Here is a 20,358-nt window from a genome sequence, read left to right as displayed (position 1 = left end):
AATATCTATGTTTTTATTGGTTTGGTTTTAATTCCGGTACATTTGATGTTAAATATTTTATCCTATTAAACAATGTGTATAATTTTTTTTGAATGTTTTATAATTACAAATATGTGCTTAACAAATATATAGGGGATGCAATATATCTGGAACAACGCCCAAGTATTATATTATTGTTGTTGGTGACGGGGAAATACAGTTTGGTAAAGTTAGTGAAGGTTAGATATTAGAACGTCCAATCTAAATACCAGGTATAATACAAGAATCATACCACTGACATCACTACATACATGTATGTGAGATGACACTGTGATACATGAAAACGAGAGTATCTCAGTGGCGGATCCAGAAATTATCATAAGTTGGACCCACTGACTGCCTTAAAGGGGGCCCGATCCGACCATGCTTCATTGATTCCCTATATAATCCGGAAAAGGGGACCCAGGCACCCCGCCCGAACCCCTAAATCCGCCTCTGTTTCTGGAGGTTGAATATCAGAAGATTTAAAGTAAATACCAGGTATAAACCCCAATCATACCAATGACATCACTACTTGTATGAGATAACACTGTAAAGAGAGCTTGTTGAGGTAAAATATCAGGTTCAATGTAAAAACCAGGTATAAGGGACAACCATTTGATATTCTGGGGGAGGTGGGGCAGGAGGATTTTGAAAATAAATAAATCAGCCTAGAACATCACAAAAATAAATGGTATGTTCTGTGGTAATTTATGATCTGACGTCCAAATTATTGAAATAAATAATTCGGCATGTCTTTCAAACCGTTTTATAAATGCTATTCAAAAGTATGAGATGGGACCAAATTCTTCATAAAATCCATCTTTTTCAACAACAAAAAAACTCCGGAAACACTTCCCAATTATTTTACTTATTTAAATGTCTGAAAATAGGTTTCATTACCGGACTCTGAAACAACTTTCTCAATTTTATTACAGGGCCGTACTACATTGAGGCATGTAGGAAGTTATAACCAAAAGTTTGTCTCAAAAACAAATTGTGTTCACGGCGAGTGTGTTGCAAGTAGAAAGTTCTGTTCTCGGACATACCCCTGGTTTTTTTTTTCGTGGTCAGGTTTCTTATTTATTTATTTTTAGTTAGTTAAGTAAGTAATTAAGTAATGACTTTATTTAAAGAGAGTGACTCAATTAGCTTTTGCTAATCTACCTTGAGGCCCTCACGAAGAACAAATAGTACAAAAATAACAAAGTTTACAGTTTTTAACATATTATGTAAATGCAATATTCATGCTAACTACAATTCCCTTATATGCATTTTGTTTTGAGACCAAGATATTGTCAAAAAATTATAAAACAGTACTTGCAAGAGAGACGTCCTGAAAGCATGATTTTGCATTATTTGTTCTATAGCTTCTCAGAGCCTTTAGAGGCTCCCAATCCCTGCTTAACTATTTTTTTTATCCTCGCTCCACTCGGCATAAAAATGTTTGGCAATACTTTTAAAAAATGCCAGCTACAGCCAAAAGATGATACCATGTACAATGTATGTGTGCAATACATGTAACGTTTACATGGCATATTGGGAATTCAGAAGTTTCATTTCTGCAGCGGGTAATGATTAATTCTGATTAAATGGTACATAATGACTTTACAATACATTTAACATGTATTAATTTAGTGAATCAAAAAAATGTATGTTTTCAAATATTTTAAATATAGTTCTTAAAATAAATAAACAGTCTCTTGTTTTAATGAAAAAGTGCAGAAAATAAATAATGTCCCGTCAACTTAAAAAATAAATAACCGATCCAAAACAAATCCTCCTGCCCCCCCCCCCCCCCCCCCCCTTCTCGAATATCAAATCGTCGTCCTCTAAACGGTATCAACCCGAATCATACCACTGACATCACTACATGTTATTTTTTGTACGTGTGTGAGATAACACTGACATACATTTGTAACATATACAATATGTTGATTTGATTTATAAAACGAGAGTTGCATGTTAATAAGACATATTGCATAACCTCCGACATTTAATCAGCTTGGATTAGATACAAATGTACTGACATCAAATCAATAAAAATAAAAACCTACTAGGTAAGTCTTAGAACGTTGCTTTACACAAAAACTACTAGGTAAGTCTAAGAACGTTGATCAATAACGAAAACTGCTAGGTAAGTTTAAGAACGTTGCTTTACACAAACTATGTTATGTCAAGAGTGATAAAATATTACACAAGTAATCTTAAAATAAATTACTAATTTTTCATAACAATGTGACTCATCAAATTAAGGTCCGAAATATTGGATACATGTATATTATCATGTTTTTGTCATTCGACAATACAAACTTGGGTTGTTGTGTTAATATTGAGAACTATTGTTCTGATAAGTATATATCATACTATTGTATCGCTGTTTTGGTCATTGACCGTTTCATTCATACTAAGATACAGTGCAGATTAGTTACACATATTCACCTTACATAACCTACCATTTGATAACTTGACCTTTATCATAGCGATAAGAAGGCATGTCGACATCTAGAACGTAACATTTTATAGCAACCCCTTTAGTTGTATATAAATAACTTTAAAGTTGCATTTTATTGTGACATTGTTGGCTGAATCTGGACACGAGTTGAGGTGTGTATATAAACCCTGTCTCCTTAAATCTTACGGACGCAATCACGAGTTGGTTGACTGTAATGGAATATCCGTTTTACAGATGATATTGGATACGTGTTCCTGTCGTAACTACGATCCGGTTCCCTTTTCACGAATGTGACCTGCCGAATAAGATTATTTACGGGTTTGTAATAACATGAGCAACAGGACGGGTGTCACATGTGGAGCAGGACCCTTTCGAAGCACCGGAGATCACCCCTAGTTTTTGTTGGGTTCGTGTCTATTTTTCAATTTTGTGTCGTGTGTACTATTATTTGTCTGTTTGTCTTTTATTTTCTTTAGCCATGGCGTTTTCAGTTTATTTTTTTTATCTATTAGTTTAAATGTCCCTCTGGTATCTTCCACCCCCTCTTTCAGGTACTTACATGTATCAAAATGTCATTGCTTTTCTTAAATGAGTTTGTTATGCTAACGTCATGATCAATGAAGTCACATGACAAGCCCTTTTCATATTTACTTAATTTCTAGATACATGTAGCTAATTAATTTAAGGTATTTACATGTATCAAAATGTCATTGCTTTTCTTAAATGAGTTTGTTATGCTAACATCATGATCAATGAAGTCACATGACAAGCCCTTTTCATATTTACTTAATTTCTAGATACATGTAGCTAATTAATTTTATAAAATATCTTATTAAGTTAGTATGTATTTCGCCATTTTGTATACTATACGAGATATCGTATTCCAATTGAAGTTAGTAAAATACCGTATGTGTACGGCGTTCAACGTGGAGCCTTGGCTAACAATGAAGTATGCATGTACATATGTAAGTATTTATTTCGCCTCTGTAAATATTTTTATGACATATTTCTTTAATGGTATTTTTATGAGGAAACAGTAGACCAATTGCAAAAGTTGTGGCCGCCACAATATGACCAAGACTTCAAACTGTGATCTTAAATGCTGATAATATCCAGTTAGGTATTTTTAACCTATAGCTCTTCAACGATTTTCGGTACTTATACATCTTCGGATTTCAAATGTTTGGCTTTGAGCGTTCCTGATGAAGGTAAATCCAGAAAAGCGCTTCGAACGCAATAAATTATTAAACGTGTTGTTTTATATTTTTACATCACTGGGTCGATACCTCTGCTGGTGGACTATCAGTCCCCGAGGGTATCATCAGCTCAGTAGTCAGTGCTTCGGTACTGACATGATTAAACAAACTTTACTAAAATTGTCCGTTTATAAATTTTGAAATTATTATGAAACTAAGGTTTCAACTCCCTCAGGCAAAGTTGGCTTTAGATGAATTTGGCTATTTATTTTAGGTATTTTTAACCTATAGCTCTTCAACGATTTTCGGTACTTATACATCTTCGGATTTCAAATGTTTGGCTTTGAGCGTTCCTGATGAAGGTAAATCCAGAAAAGCGCTTCGAACGCAATAAATTATTAAACGTGTTGTTTTATATTTTCTATCAAATACAGCAATATTTGTATTTACAATGTTATCAATAAGATAACGTTTTACTGATATCTGCTTTTCCGTATTCTAAAAAAATATCTATTACGAATAGTAAAAACTACACATAAGTATCATGAACAATTTCAATTTTATAATCACTAAGGACACACTCGACGTTTGTCTCCACTAACAGGGACATTCAAACTAATGAGTCGAAAACAAACTGATAACGCCAGGTCAAAAACAACAACCAACAACAAAAACCAAAGTACAAGACACAACATATATAAAACTCAATTTCAGGCAACAAGAGCATCATAAAAAAACGAAAAAGAGGGGGATCTCATGTGCTTCGGAAAATAAGCAGATCATGGTTCACAAGTGGTACCCATCCTGTACGTAAATGTAGGTTTCTTCGTGTGAATTTTCCCTTTTTTTCTCTGTTCCAATATATGGCACCAATATAACTTTCTGGTATGCTATTGATCAAGGTTTCACGAATTGTGACACCAATTTTCACATGTGGAGAAGGATCTGCTTTCCCCTGCATTACCATCTGATTTCCCCCCTGTTTTGTGCGGGATTATAGTTGCTCAATGTTGCGTATTGTACTGCTGTTTGCCTGTTTCTTTCTTAGTCATGGCTTTTTCAGTTTATTAATATTCTTTTGTTTGAATGTCCCTTTGGTATCATTTGCATTTTATTTTTTGCAAGTCTAGGCAGAAGGCACAATATAGGTACTAATTGAACACAAACTAGCCTGACACCGCGTACAATATAAATTATTGTAATTTCGTTATAGGCGCAACAGTTATCTTCTCGGCCTCTGCAAATATACAATAATTATTATTCAAAGAGTCAACCATTAGAAATCTATACTGAAATTAAATTTTATTGCAGAATTATATTACTCAAACTATGGCATCGGATTTGGAAAAAATAAAGAAAATTAGAGAGAGATTAGAACCTGTTCCCTTACCGGAGCATGATGGAGTTTGTTATCCATCTTTTCTTCCATTCAGAGAGAAAGGAGCCGACCAAGCTTTGAAAGATATCACTAATTTCCAGTTAAGAGATACAGATATTATGATATGCACGTACGCAAAGTCAGGTATTTATCTGTAACATTAAACAAACACGAATGATTAGCTCGAGTAATATGAGTTAATGTTTATGTATTATATTCGAACTCGACGCGCATTGTGTGCATTTTGTATTGTTTGTGAAATTATTATTGAAATGTTTCAGATATGTTTCCCACTTTTGTATGTTGTCCAGTTTTATATACAGTGAAACCTGTCCAAACCGAACACCCACGGGACTTTGCGTTATGTTCGGTTTTCACAGGTGTTCGGATTGTAGAGGTAAACGGAAGTCGACACCAAAATAATTTTGGCACTTACTGACAAGGGATAATAGGTGACACAACAGACGACTATTTATTTTCGTGATGATATAGATGTACACGTAAAAATATAAGTAGATAAAGATAGACCTATGGCTACATTTTTGTTAATAAATCAAACGCCACTCCGTCAATCACGCTCGTCGATGTGAAACTACAATGTATAAATCGTTCAATGATGTCCGACGTGGAGCAATTTTGCTTTTTATAATTATTTTCTAATCCATTAATTCACTGACCAATTCATATTCAAAGTCACTGTGAAATGGCGATTCCGTAGTTGAGTCGAGATCGTCATTGTACACACGAGTTCTCGGACTGAACTTGCCACCCGCTGACTGATACTTCGCAACACGATAAGAGTGAAACAACAGCAGGGGTCCAGTTGTGTCCAGTTTATTCTCGGACTTTATCGTTGTTAAATAGCTTACGGAAGTCTTCAGGAGCAACCGAATCAAATATATAGGGCCTCTCAAGGGAATCCGGCAATCGAAAGCCATTGACCTTGTCGTGTTGCATGACTTCCTAATCCAGTAAAAGGCTTTAAAACTTTAAAACTATTACTTAATTAAACAGTTTAGCTACAGAATGGCAGTCACGATCATTATTTGAGTAACGTGCATTTAATTGATATAAGGGAAAGTTCCTTTCTTGTCATTTTCGGCGATGGGGGCAGCTGACCAGTTTAACGTTTCTTTACAACATAAATCATTTGATCACTGAATACATGATGATGGACACAAACATGCTAATTAGTTTGTCATAACAACTCACCAGTTAATTTAAGCTCAAATACCCTCGGGGATACTCTGTCATCCTGTGTTTAATGAAATCATGCAAATAATTAAAAATACTTTTTTGTTTTGATTGCTATCGATCGCTTTTGACAGGTTATTTTTAATTACATATTACTATCGAGCCTTCAAAAATCGTTCGGAATTCGGTGTTGACAGGGTTCGGTTTTTTCAGGTTAGATTAACGTTAATTGATAGGGAAATTTTGTGGGACTTTGAAAATTGTTCGGTTTAAACTGAAATTCGGTTTTATCAGGGTTCGGTTTACCCAGGTTTCACTGTACATGCATGTCTTGAACGATTTTAATATCCATTTCCCCAGGAACACATTGGATAAACGAAATCACCAGTATGTTAATCCGAAAAACAGCAGAACTCGATAATATAAACAAAGCTACGACGATGCTGGAAACCATTTCCGACTTTTCTGTCACGGATGACCTTCCATCGCCTAGACTACTCAACACTCATTGTCAGTTCCGGTATCTTCCGAAGGGACACATCAAACATAGGGGCAAGATAATACACATGATAAGAAACCCGAAAGACACATGCGCATCGTATTATCACCATTCGAGGAAAGACAATATATTTCTTAGCTTTTTTGGAACTTGGAATGAGTTTTTCGACTTGTGGATGTCGGCAAAATGTAAGTTATTGATACATTAATAAAAAGAATAAAAATTGTATTTGCGAATGTGTTAGCAATTATTATAGTACACTGATCGAAATCTATGAAGACAGTGGTTAATTCTTGGTACCTCGGCTTCCCCCCCCTCCCCCCCCCCCAAAAAAAAAAGAAGAAAAAAAGTGGCTGCTATGGGGACAGATACAATGTAGTGATATACAAAACTAATAAACAAACATATTATTGAAAATGGAAACGGAGAATGTGTAAAATAGAAAACAACCAAACCAAAGATCGGAAAACAACCCAAGGACACGAATTAGTCTTCATGTGACCCCTTAACAACACTATATATTAGTTCAGCAAAAATGGAAGTCTCTGACAGACGAAATTACGCGAAATTGATTAACAAAATTTAAAAAAAAATACAAAACTAACAAAAAGCAGGAGGTTCCTGATGACGCTTGTGTGCATGTTCATGCAGTCGACGTACCTCTCGCGAAATTTCAAAACTCTTTGTTTCATTACTTGAACAAATGAACTGCGAATTCGCAGGCATTTTTCTACTACAAATAATTATGTGTAGATGGATACTTTGCATAATAAGTGCATTTTGATTGACTTATACAATTGGATATTTGTAGGTGCATATGGATCATGGTACTCTTATGAAAAGGGTATTGAACAAGCAGAGAAAGACTATCCTGGCATGATATTCACTTGCTCTTATGAGGAAATGAAAAAGGTTTGTGATTGTATATTTTCTAATCAATATAAAGTAATCTCCAACCAAATATAACCTTAATTTGTATTCTTGGTTTAATATGCTTAATCACACACAAGACGTCGTCAAATGATTATGTATCTTCACTCAGTTCAAATTGTCTTTTTTATGAAACTTTAAACACAATTGTTTGCTGTTCATTATTTCAGATGACAATAGTGAAAAACAATATATTCTTATGCATTATCTCTCGCTCTGATAAAATTTTAACTTTGTGTTTCATTATTGTAATTCATTGATTTACAAAATGAGGTACGCGTAATAAGACGGCTCTCCATGTTTACATTATATTGTTATGTATTTAGAACTCTTTGAGCTGGATATGAATTCTAAAAAAAATTAAATAACTTGCTGTTCGTCAGGTTTTATTTTTTATGCATAAACTGATATCTGGCTAGTAAGTAATTGCACACAATGATATATATCCAAATTCCATATACATACATGCAGTCATTTTGAAGTACACTTAAAAAATATATGTGCATGTGAGCTTGAAACGTGTTGTGTTTCTCACTTTAATGGTTATCTATTTTTTTTAATGGATAATAAAGGACCCCAAAACAGAGATTAGGAAGCTAGCCGACTTCCTAGAAGTACAATGCACAGATAAACTTATAGAAGACATTGCAAAAGCAACATCATTTGAGAACATGAAAGAAAATAAGATTGATTTTTCAAAAGCTGGGGACGGAATAACATTCATATATAGAAAAGGTAACTTTAATACTCCTTTTTATCTTAAAGGAAACTTAAATATAATTGTCAAAAATATGCCAGACACGTATTCTTTGATTGGCGCTTGCCAACTTTGAAACAGCGGTGATGTTTCTTCGCTAAATTTACATAAGACAGAGGTTCGGAGAAAAGACTACATGTACATTGTCACTGTTTCGGAGTATGCAAAAGGCTGTTTTGTTCTAATTCTAAATACAATTTAACCTGTATTTTTATTATAATCGTTTAATAAATGAAAAATATTTGGAAATTCAATAATCAATCTGACAAGCAACAACTTAAAGGTATTTCTGTGCATTAAATGTAATATCGTTGCTGACATTTCTTTTAAAATTAACATTTTCCCGTTATGTTATGCACGCAAAATCATGAAGTCAATATAACACGAATTTAGATCTTCTTTTATAACATTAAACGTTTTCATTAATAAAAACCCATTTCAGTCGTGTTTGTGCTAGACATGCAAATATAGAAAAAAATAAGAGTACATGAAGTTCTAGTGTTATACATCGATGATGATGTATGTCTATTATATCAATATTTTAGTTAAGAAATCAGAGAAGGCTTACAACATAAAGGATGAAAAAGAATTCATAATTAAGAAAATGGACGAAAAGAAAAATCAACATCACCATGACAAAGCAAAATTAACGACAAAACGAAAAACAGAAAACTACAAAGCATTACATGGAAAACTAAATACTCCGCAACTTGAACCCAACAAACTACAAACGAGAAGGATAATATCTTTTGATTTGAGCAGATAAGTAACTCGAATAATTCAAGCCCTTACCGTCTCCGATTCTCTCCACCTTTCGAGGAATGTAGTGATCGATAGGAAGCGTAATATAACGACTGAATTATTCGGGTTTGCAGATAAGCAGATCTTTTTTAGATTTACTCGAATTAATACATTGCGTTCAATATAAAGCTATCAATTTTGATATCACATTAAACAGTTATCCTGATATGTATGTAATACTTTCCACTGTTAGTTAAACATCTCTTAGCCATTCCTCTGGGATTTCTAATGATTATTTTAAAACGAACTTCACAATAATTATAAACTGCAGTTTCATGTGCTAGATAAGCAGTGTTCGTTCACTGAAAAATATGTAGAATTTAGTTGTAAGCAATTAATAATCAAAACTCGAGATTTGCCGAGCATTTTTTTTTTTTTTGTTTCATAGCGAGAATATACGAAATTCCTATTTTTCTACAATGTACGATTCATATATGATTTATCCTGTAATCTAACATTTAAGTAATGATTGTACATGTAATATTTGTTCTGGCTATGAAGAAATAACATTAAGAAATTGGTGCACACTGGATAAAGCAACATTGTGTCACAGTGGAAAAATGGACAAAAATTGATTTGAGACTTTTCGGACATTTTGTGAAGATTTTGTTAAATCACTGTTTTGTAATATTTGCAATGTTTCACTAAGGGGTTTTGTTATTTTTATTGTGCAAGATTTAAATCAAGTTTAGAAGATTAAGCTAATCTTATTTCATGTTTTAATTTGTTTTTCAATTAGCGACATTTTACTTCAAAATGATCTATTATTCGTATATGACAAGCCAAACCTTTAATTCCATAAATAAGTCTGCATGTATGTTCTATTGTTAATTATTATCTATGTGTTAATTTTTCTGTAATCCCTTAATTGAATTTTCTCACTCATTTAGAGAAATATTTGTCAAGTCTATTCAAGTAGTTTTTGGTTTGTTATATAAACTATGTTGTAATTTTAATGTGGCAGATTGGATTTAGTATTACACTGAGCAGTTCCAACTCTGTACAATTGTATTCCATGCTGAACTTATAAAATTATACATCGCGCTAACCAGAGTCGTCTTTTGTTACAAGAGCTAGTCCCAGAGTTAATAGTCCGTATTGTGTGTGTGTGGTTCCAGGCCAACACATTTCCCAGTCACAGATACACCCAGTTTCTATTTGTGACATTTGGTGCCAGGTCCGGGTCGTGTTGACTTTTCAGCTCAACACGCTTTCCTGATACATCAAAGCAGCAAGCGAGTTACCAGTTCTCCCAGAGACGTACATATACATGTAACAGAGTTGGAGTGATGGAATACAACTTCAGGCCACAGTGGAGACCATGGTTTTTCCAGGTGCGTCAGATTCCAGCGTGCGCCAGATGTGGAAATCAGCATAGACAAACATTTTGTTATGCAGCAAGTAAGAAATGTTTTAAGTGTCATCACGTAGGACACTACGCCCGAATGTGTGTCTCCCGTCCTCATCAGGAAATTCCAAAGTGCAAAGATGTGCCGCAGATAAAAACAAAATCAAAATCACAAAAGGATAGAGATTCGAGACGGATACAGGAATATTTCGATTCAAAATCATTTACCCGTAGTTTGCCATTTGCTAATCTTCGTGATTCAGCATTCAGAAGTTGTTTGGACTCCTCTAGTATTATCAAACGTGAATTAACAAGTGTAAAAGAGAAACTTTCAACAGTACAGAAAAAGGGTGAAAGTAAGACAGCCGAAATTTTGAAGTTACGCGAACAGTTACTTAATTTTCAAAGTGTTTCAGTTGAAAATGAAAAGTTACGTGCAGATGTTCTTAGTTTACAAGACAACCAGCAAAGACAATTCATTAATGAGGACAACTGTCAGATTTACGTAAAACGCATCAATGATTTGGAAGTATGCCTACAAAGAAAAAGTGATTTTATTTTCGACATCCAACAAAAATACGAAGAAATATCCACCGAAAAGAGACAATTCTTTAATGAAAACTCCATTTTACATTTCGAAGTGGACGAGTATTACAAACAAATTGGAGAATTGAATATTAAATTAAAAGAATCCGAAAGTGAGAAAGAACAATTGCGATCCACGCTAAACCAAAGGAACGTATACATGTACCAGAACCAACTCAGACCTTTTCTACCACAATTTGGACATTTTCGTTAAATCTATTCGAAGCACGGGGTCGTGCTATAGTGGGAGAAGAGGCATGTTGTCACAGTGGAAAAATGGACAAAAATTGATTTGAGACTTTTCGGACATTTTGTAGAAGATTTTGTTAAATCACTGTTTTGTAATATTTGCAATATTTCACTAAGGGGTTTTGTTATTTTTATTGTGCAAGATTTAAATCAAGTTTAGAAGATTAAGCTAATCTTATTTCATGTTTTAATTTGTTTTTCAATTAGCGACATTTTACTTCAAAATGATCTATTATTCGTATATGACAAGCCAAACCTTTAATTCCATAAATAAGTCTGCATGTATGTTCTATTGTTAATTATTATATATGTGTTAATTTTTCTGTAATCCCTTAATTGAATTTTCTCACTCATTTAGAGAAATATTTGTCAAGTCTATTCAAGTAGTTTTTGGTTTGTTATATAAACTATGTTGTAATTTTAATGTGGCAGATTGGATTTAGTATTACACTGAGCAGTTCCAACTCTGTACAATTGTATTCCATGCTGAACTTATAAAATTATACATCGCGCTAACCAGAGTCGTCTTTTGTTACAAGAGCTAGTCCCAGAGTTAATAGTCCGTATTGTGTGTGTGTGGTTCCAGGCCAACACATTTCCCAGTCACAGATACACCCAGTTTCTATTTGTGACAATTGTTTAGGTTATGTTATGACAGTCAGTTCTATTCATTAAATTCTAAATTCTATATTTAACGATATCATCTTGGCAAAGTGTTGATGACGTTACGGACATATGACAAAATTATGTCTATTAGTTGGAGAAACACTGGAAGACACTGGACGTTAAGCAACCAAAAGTAAATCAATCTATGAGCTAATAGACGAAAAACTTTTAGCCAATCAGAATACGTGTAACATTTAAAATTACATTTAAAAAAAAAAATTAAACGTACAATGATTATAGAAGTTTTTTTCTTTCCAAACCATCGGTACAGAACAACAAGAATTAAACGCCGACCGAAACGACGACCCAGAATTAATCGGTAACAAAAAAATAATATTTGACTGTTAATGTATTCTGAATAGATGCAAGGTACATGTTGTACCTTAAGACTTTCTTCATATACTACACTAAAAAGAATGGTGATGTTATCCTATAAAAAAATCCACTTACTAATGTGCATGTTCATTAATCAAAGTTATATTTTATGAAAACACTTTCATTATCACTGTTTCAGGAATAGTAGGAGACTGGAAAAACCACTTCACAGTAGCACAAAATGAACAATTTGATGCCCAATATGTTGAAGAGTTTCAATACTGTTCATACAAATCTATGTTTGATTTAGAATTATGTACAATAAAGTAATAATGTATCAGAATTTCAATTTTCTACGCCAGACGCGGGTTTCGTGTAGTAGATGATTTTTTGTTATTGTTAGATGCACTTCTTGTACATGTATCCATCTGATGAGTTAAGCCTTTTTCAACGGATTGTTATAATTCGTTCTTATGTTGTACTTTTGAACCACTTTCAAATAATATATATATATATGTGCCTTTCTCGTGTGAGGATCTTGTAATTCAGTGGTTGTCGTTTTTTATTAATGACTATGCGTTATAGGATTAACTCAATGTTGAAGGCCGTACGTTGAACTAAAGTTGTTAATTTCTGTGTCATTTGGTCTCTGACTTGTGAAAAGTCGTCTCATTGGTAATCACTCCACAGTCATCTTTTTTTTTCTATAATCATCAGTGACAATAACATTTTTTTTTAAAGTCAAAAAGGTCCAATAAAGCACAAAGTTGAAGATCAGTGAGTACACTACATTTGCAAATGTAAGTGTTAAATAAAGAATGCATCACCCATTTTGGCGTCATTTATATCACGTGCTGTTCGGTGTAAGATAAGGGTCAATATTGAGGCCGTACTTTCATACATAACTGTTTACTTTTTAAACATTGTGACTTGCATGGAATTGTCTCATTGACACTCAGATCACATCTTCTTAATTATATCATGTTTATTAACATATCTTGACATTTATATTCAATTTGTTAATTGTTTTTTTTTTTTTTTTATTTCTAAGATTTTCCAGTTATAGTTATAAACGCAGAATCGACTAGTCGGCATTTTAGGAATTTAGATCTTAGTGTACTTCCACCTTTAATGCCTTATGTTACTGTTTTTCCACACATATCTTTCAGTATATAACTGTTAACTACTGCAATAGTACTATTACTATATGAATAAAAAACAACAAATTTTACAAAGCCACAATGTACAAAGTAGCACTAGATTCTTTACCAATAACATAAGATGTGTAGTAACATCTACGAGACAGCAACTAAACGACAACAAATACACAAAGGACTGTCAGGGGCAGAACACAGTCTTCAACAATATACAGATGACAATATTGTAATCTAACAAATAACTACAGAACTGATTGGTATTGTTTTTCATTCATTATTTCGTACACAAGTTAGGCCTTTATTTTTCTCGTTTGAATTGTTTTACACATGTTAACTATACCACACCTTCTAATGTATATGCAATACAAAGGTTATCTGTAATGACGAGCGCAGTTCAACAATACTTTCCTCTTAAGATTTCTTTAAGGAATATTCTACACTTTTAATGAAATTTGAAAGTTGATGGTTTACAGAAAAGTGATTAAAGGGAAAACATATAAAGAAAAGAGAAAAATAGACCAAAAATAATATTTTAAAAGAATAGAGAATAATAGACGAGAAGCTTACAGAATACATTTGATTTGCTTTTTGGTGTTTTAATGCCACTTTTACTCGCCACTTTTTTTTTAAACCTGATGCTTTTTGTAATTCATTAATCATGTGTTTCTTTGTCTAATACGTTCTCCTATTTATTTGTATTGTAGTCCTGTAATATTATGTTGTCATTTCAATATTTTATTTAACATTGCCATTAAAGTGCGAGGTTTGGCATGCCACAAAACCAGGTTCAACCCACCATTTTTTCCTTTAAAAATGTCCTGTACCAAGTCAGGAATATGGCCATTGTTATATATTATTGTTAGTTTCTGTGTGTGTTACATTTTAACGTTGTGTCGTTTGTTTTCTCTTATTTTTTAGTGTAATTTCACATTGCGATAAGACGTGTCACGGTACTTGTCTATCCCAAATTCATGTATTTGGTTTTGATGTTATATTTGTTATTCTCGTGGGATTTTGTCTGATGCTTGGTCCGTTTCTGTGTGTGTTACATTTTAGTGTTGTGTCGTTGTTCTCCTCTTATATTTAATGCGTTTTTTCGGTTTTAGTTTGTTACCCCGATTTAGTTTTTTGTCCATGGATTTATGAGTTTTGAACAGCGGTATACTACTGTTGCCTTTATTTGGCTAGTTTGTGGCAGCCAGTTTTTATTGGTGAAGGAAGACGGAGTTCCCGGAGAAAACCACAGACCTTCGATAGGAAAACTGGCAATCCTAGTCAATTAAGATTGGAGTCGAGAAATATGGCTTAAAAAAGAACACAAATAAAAGAAATCCAGACCCTCATGCAAATTAAGTGTTAACTACTTCAGTTTAACATGATGATCAATTATTTGACAAAAAGATATATATTATAAACCGTCTTATAGAACAGTTGCACTCCATGGTATTCTTTCGTGGTCTGAATTATAATTTATGTGTACCTTTGGTTTACATTTTTCTTCTTTCATTTGGACTCCAATCTGTAATCGATTTTTGGGTTTTGAATGTCTTATTTTATTTGTCGTTCTTTTCATTTCTAAAATCTATAAAGTATTCATTTGATCTCATTACTGTTCGTTTTGCGACATCTCATGCGTGCCTAATGTATATTATCATATTAAGAAACCGCAAATTTAGAGGTCTTAACATTTATTTTGCTAAAATTAAAAAAAAAAAAAAAAAAAAAAAAACAATTACAAGTCTTAGTGTGAAAAGTTAACATGGTGTACATGTATCTACCATTTTACAATAGTTATTTAATCATATACACATGGAAAAAAGAATTGTAACACCAAATTGAAATTCAAATTAAAAAAAAAACACTTTTTATTTTTTTGTGATATAATTTGTTGAAATAGAACTAGTTAAACATTATTTAAATGTCACCTGAGTTTAATTAATAAATATCGACTCGATAAGTTCTTATCTGCACATGCAGCTACTGTACTCGTAAACAATAAAACAGATGTTTTTATCCCTATTGTTTTCAACACTTTTAATAACAAAGTTTATAAAGTTATGTGATTGGCACCTTATAATTGGTCATCCACAACTCATAACTGCAGCAAGATGGCAGATAATCAGCATGAAAGAAGCAGGTATGTCGCTTTGACAATTGTTGGTCATCACCATTCCACTATAAGTCGTTTTGAGAATACAAATCAGGCAACAAACGATGTCAAAGACCTTCCGAGATCAAGAAGACCCCCTATAACATCTGCTAGGGAAAATCAAGCATATGAAGGTTGGTCAGAAGGAAACCCATTGCAAACAATACAATCCTATAAAGAGGGTGATGACCATACAGGAGCCTTTAAACAAGAACTATTCGAGATCGGCTCATCGCTACTGGTTATCGTGCGATAAGACCATTTCGGGGACCTTTGCCTACGAACAGACACACAGTTGCCCGTTTCAAATATAGTGCAGAGCTCGCCAAAGTTGGAAATTAGCATCGTGGAGGAAGATCTATTGTTCCAATGGAATTCGGTTTTTCTTCCTTGGCCCGATCGTAGCCCGAATTTGAACAATATCGAGCATATTTGGGACACTATTGGGCGTAAAGTGCACGAAAGGACACCCCAGTTCAAACACGTCATGAAATAAACAATACCCTTCGTTAGGAATGGCTGCTACCTTAGCAACAAATTAGTCGACTCATGGCAGGAATCAGAAGACGTTAAGATGCGGTCATCCGTTTGAATGGAGGCTGCGCACAAAGTACTAATTCTTTGGCGTATAACGATCAACCATGATGTGAACAATCATCTAAATATGTATTTTGAAATGTCTGACATTCTAAAGTTCGACTACAGTAAAAGTTGTATTGTACAAAAAAACACTTCATTTTGTTATACAAGTTTTGGTTAGATAAAACCTGTTTTTATACATTTGTTGTTCGTTTTAATGCCAATGTTATCATTAACTATGTTTCAATATTATTTTACAAATATTTTATCATATTCCATCCAAATTAAGAGGCTGATTTTTCAAGTTTTAAAAATCAAGCTGTTGCAAAACTTTTTTCCATGTATAGTTTGTTACAAGGTCCTAACATCAAATTGTGTCTATAGATAAAGGAGATGTAGTATGATTGGCAATGAAACAACTAACCACCAAAAGTGGATGTAAGAGGAGACGGTCTCCAGCTAGCCCCTAAACAAAAAAGGTATTAGTTTAGTGAATATGAACGTCACACTTTGCTCAGTAACATATAAACTGACATTTGTAGGAAAGCACAAAGAACAGAGGCTCCTGACTTGGGACAGCCGCAAAATTGCGTATTCCTCCTCCTTTTTATATAAACAATGTAGAATAAACAAACATACGACAATACACATAAAAACAACTCAGGTCAAAAGAAGTCAAATATTTATAAAGTTGAATTCTTTGTTTCGTCATGCCATCTAACAAATTGGACCTTCTTATCAAAGTTAATGTATTACAAATACGTAATAAATGGATTAGTATAAGAGACGAGAAGTTGTTTATTCTGAAGATAATAATATTTTAGAAATGAAATTTGAAATGCAATATTTAGACTTTACTACTATTTACAAATATAAATTATATGCATGCCAATATTAAACAAGAGTGCACGCGCTGAAATGTCTCGCCTTCTTTATTACTTATCATTGATATTATGTTGATAGTCCTAAATATAGAGCTGTATTACAACTGTCACATTAACTTAACGTTAACCAAAAAAACTTGAAATTGAGCAATGAACTATGCAAATGAGGTCAAGGCCAGATGAACCATGCCAGGCATACATGTACATCTAATAATTCTTCCATACAACAAATATAATTGACCTATTGCTTATATTTTAAGAAAAAAGGACCTAAACACAAAAACTTAACACTGACCGATGAACTGTAAAAACTAGGTCAAGGTCAAGTAAAACCTGCGCAACTGACATATAAATCATAACATATTTCCATACACCAAATAAAGTTGACCTATTGCATATAATATTAGAAAAAAGACTAGAACTCCCAAAATTAACTTTACCACTGAACCATGAAAATGAGGTCAAGGTCAGATGACACCGGACAGCTAGACATGTACACCTTTCATGAATATGACCTACCGAATTAGACTATTTACCGGATTTGTAATCACTTAAGCAACACGACGGGTGCCACATGTGGAGCAGGATCTGCTTACCCTTCCGGAGCACCTGAGATCACCCCTAGTTTTTGGTGGGGTTCGTGTTGTTTATTCTTTAGTTTTCTATGTTGTGTCGTGTGTACTATTGTTTTTCTGTTTGTCTTTTTTATTTTTAGCCATGGCGTTGTCAGTTTGTTTTAGATTTATGAGTTTGACAGTCCCTTTGGTATCTTTCGTCCCTCTTTTACAATCATTTCACTGATCCATGAAATAAGGTCAAGCTCAAGTGAAAACTGTCTGACGATCGAGTATGAGGACCTTGTAAGGTACGCACAGACCAAATATCCTAGTTATCCTATTACTTATAATAAGAGAGAATTAAAAGTAATCACTGAACCATGTAATTCAGGTCAAGGACATTGGACATGTGACTGAGGGAAACTTCGTAACATGAGGCGTCAATATACAAAGTATGAATCATCCAGGTCTTCAACCTTCCAAAATATAAAGCTTTTAAGAACTAAGCTAACGCCGCCTCCGCCGGGTCACTTTCCGTATGTCGAGCTTTCTGCGACAAAAATCGCAGGCTCGACAAAAAATACGTTATGAACATATAAAAACATGAAATGTCCAGGGGGGGTCTCACCCTCATTTAAGCGGTCTCAGGTAGGTTTTCACTATATATTTTGAATATCCAACTGGCACTTTGGGCGCTCCGTACACATGGAAGACAGGAAGTGTACCCAATTTCCTTTTAGTCATGTTTGTATCTACCTATTAACTAAATGTCTGCATAATATTAGAAAGATTGAGAGATCAGGGGGCTCTTATCATTGCCCTGTGCCCTTTGTCCTAAAATTTTGACAATATGTAGCTGAAAAGTAACAACCTAAGCCCTCCATAGATATCGAAGACGACATTATTCTTGGAAATACTTCTAATACAACCTTTATATATACAGAGTCTATAATTTAATTCATTTTTAAGCACATTGAAAGTTCAGGGGCTTTCATTCTCATTCAAGCGGTTTCAGGTAGGTTTTCATTATATATTTCTTTTTTGCATGTTTTGGGCGCTCCAAATATTTTTATTTATATTCCTAAATGTCTCAAGAGTTATCGGTTTTTGTTTTTGTTTTAAGAAACATCGTATATAAAGTTACATCTTTAATTTTTTTTTTTATTGACACACATCTTTATTACATAAAGACGAATATATGCAAGTTAGAAAAGGGTTTATATTCGAGAACAACGAGAACTTACGATAGGCTTGCTTGTAGAGGTCATGAAACGTTTTCCTACGTATCTTATCAGTTCTCTTAACTATGAAAATCATGCTTTTAATGTTATTAAGTATTGTTACACTTTTGTCATGATTTTAAACAAAATTTTGAATATCCAACCGACTCAACCGACTGCTTGCAGCCGTTTGGATATTGAATATCGAATATCGAATAACGAACCGGCTGCTAACTTTATACACATCAAGTATGGGCTGTTTTAAATGAAATTCTCTTTCGTTTTGACCGGTTAACTATTTATAGAATGATGTCTCTCATAACTCTTTTACGAGTGACATAAACATCTATTTATGTATTTATGATATACATGTACATGTAAATCTGAAGCATCACTAATGTAAACAAAGACAATTCGAAAAATAATCTAGTAAGGAAAATTTGCCACTAAACATTTTGAGGTTTGAAAAGTGTTTGCTGGTAAAAATTAAGGAGTTTAAAGAATGAAATATGGACTTTCCCCCGACATTTGTTAATACTGAAACTTGATATATAGTACACAATGTTCCAAGGTAAACAACTGCCAAATTGGTCTTTTAACAGAGTGTTATTTTCGTATTAAAACCATTGATTTGAAGCAAAACGCGAACATTTTTTATTTTAATCTTTGTAATTTTAAAAACCGTAATTTTAACCAAAAAAAATAATAAATCGATATATGAACCTCAAATTTTGAATGCATTTGGAAATATTTGAAAACTGAATACTCATTTTTGAAATTGTCATCGTTTCCCGCTGAATAAAATTTTCCCCTGTGTTCAATACATGTAACTCAGTATTTTCTAATTTTCCAATTTGCTCCGATTCTGTTAATCATATGCATTTGATTTGTGAATGAATGTTTTTCATTGGATAAGATATCAGTTTTTCATATTTATTATATTTAATGATAAATTGGAGTTCAAACTTGCGTATCTTTTCTTTTGTTGACTGGTATATACTAATTTACATTAACAAAATGTACTTACTTCCCTTTAATATGGCTATTTGTAATTTTCTCAATTACACATCATTCAAAATATATTCAGTAAATCAAGTTTTAAAAGTAAACAGACGCTAAACAATCATCATGCAGATAATAGCAACACTACACAAAGTTTCTTCAGGAAAATTAAACTGCATGAAATCAATTGCAAATATACCAAAGCATACATAATATTGTTTGAAATATAGTATTTCACGTCACCTTATTGATTTTGCTCCTCCCCTAATGAAGTATAACTGAAGGTGAGGATGCCGACCTTTCCCACATACTGGTGGACAATGGTGTTCTCCGATATACTGTGTTAACTCACAGCGGAGTAGAACATAAGCTTTGCCTCAGCCAGACACACACTGAACCTTTGGGAATAGACCTAATGG

General features: G+C 33.4%; 1 protein-coding gene across 1 annotated transcript; it reads left to right on the top strand.

The window, feature by feature from the left end:
- The first annotated feature begins 1,920 nt into the window (after positions 1 to 1,920).
- On the top strand, positions 1,921 to 12,721 carry LOC139483573 (sulfotransferase 1B1-like). The gene is made up of 6 exons (XM_071267582.1): positions 1,921 to 2,078; positions 4,981 to 5,191; positions 6,602 to 6,928; positions 7,552 to 7,652; positions 8,243 to 8,405; positions 12,591 to 12,721. Exons 2-6 carry the CDS (start codon positions 4,999 to 5,001, stop codon positions 12,719 to 12,721), a joined length of 915 nt encoding a protein of 304 aa, XP_071123683.1. The 5' UTR covers positions 1,921 to 2,078; positions 4,981 to 4,998.
- The last annotated feature ends 7,637 nt before the right edge of the window (positions 12,722 to 20,358 follow it).

This window comes from Mytilus edulis, chromosome 7 (assembly GCF_963676685.1).
Source record: "Mytilus edulis chromosome 7, xbMytEdul2.2, whole genome shotgun sequence".
NCBI classification, from domain to species: domain Eukaryota; kingdom Metazoa; phylum Mollusca; class Bivalvia; order Mytilida; family Mytilidae; genus Mytilus; species Mytilus edulis.
This window is presented reverse-complemented; position numbering and strand designations above follow the sequence as displayed.

Excerpts from the sequence above, each read along its gene's own strand:
- LOC139483573 (XM_071267582.1), top strand. The coding sequence starts at position 4,999 with ATGGCATCGGATTTGGAAAAAATAAAGAAAATTAGAGAGAGATTAGAA. Across the intron at positions 5,192-6,601 it reads ATGCACGTACGCAAAGTCAG|GAACACATTGGATAAACGAA; the intron begins GTATTTATCTGT and ends CCATTTCCCCAG. Across the intron at positions 7,653-8,242 it reads CTTATGAGGAAATGAAAAAG|GACCCCAAAACAGAGATTAG; the intron begins GTTTGTGATTGT and ends TGGATAATAAAG.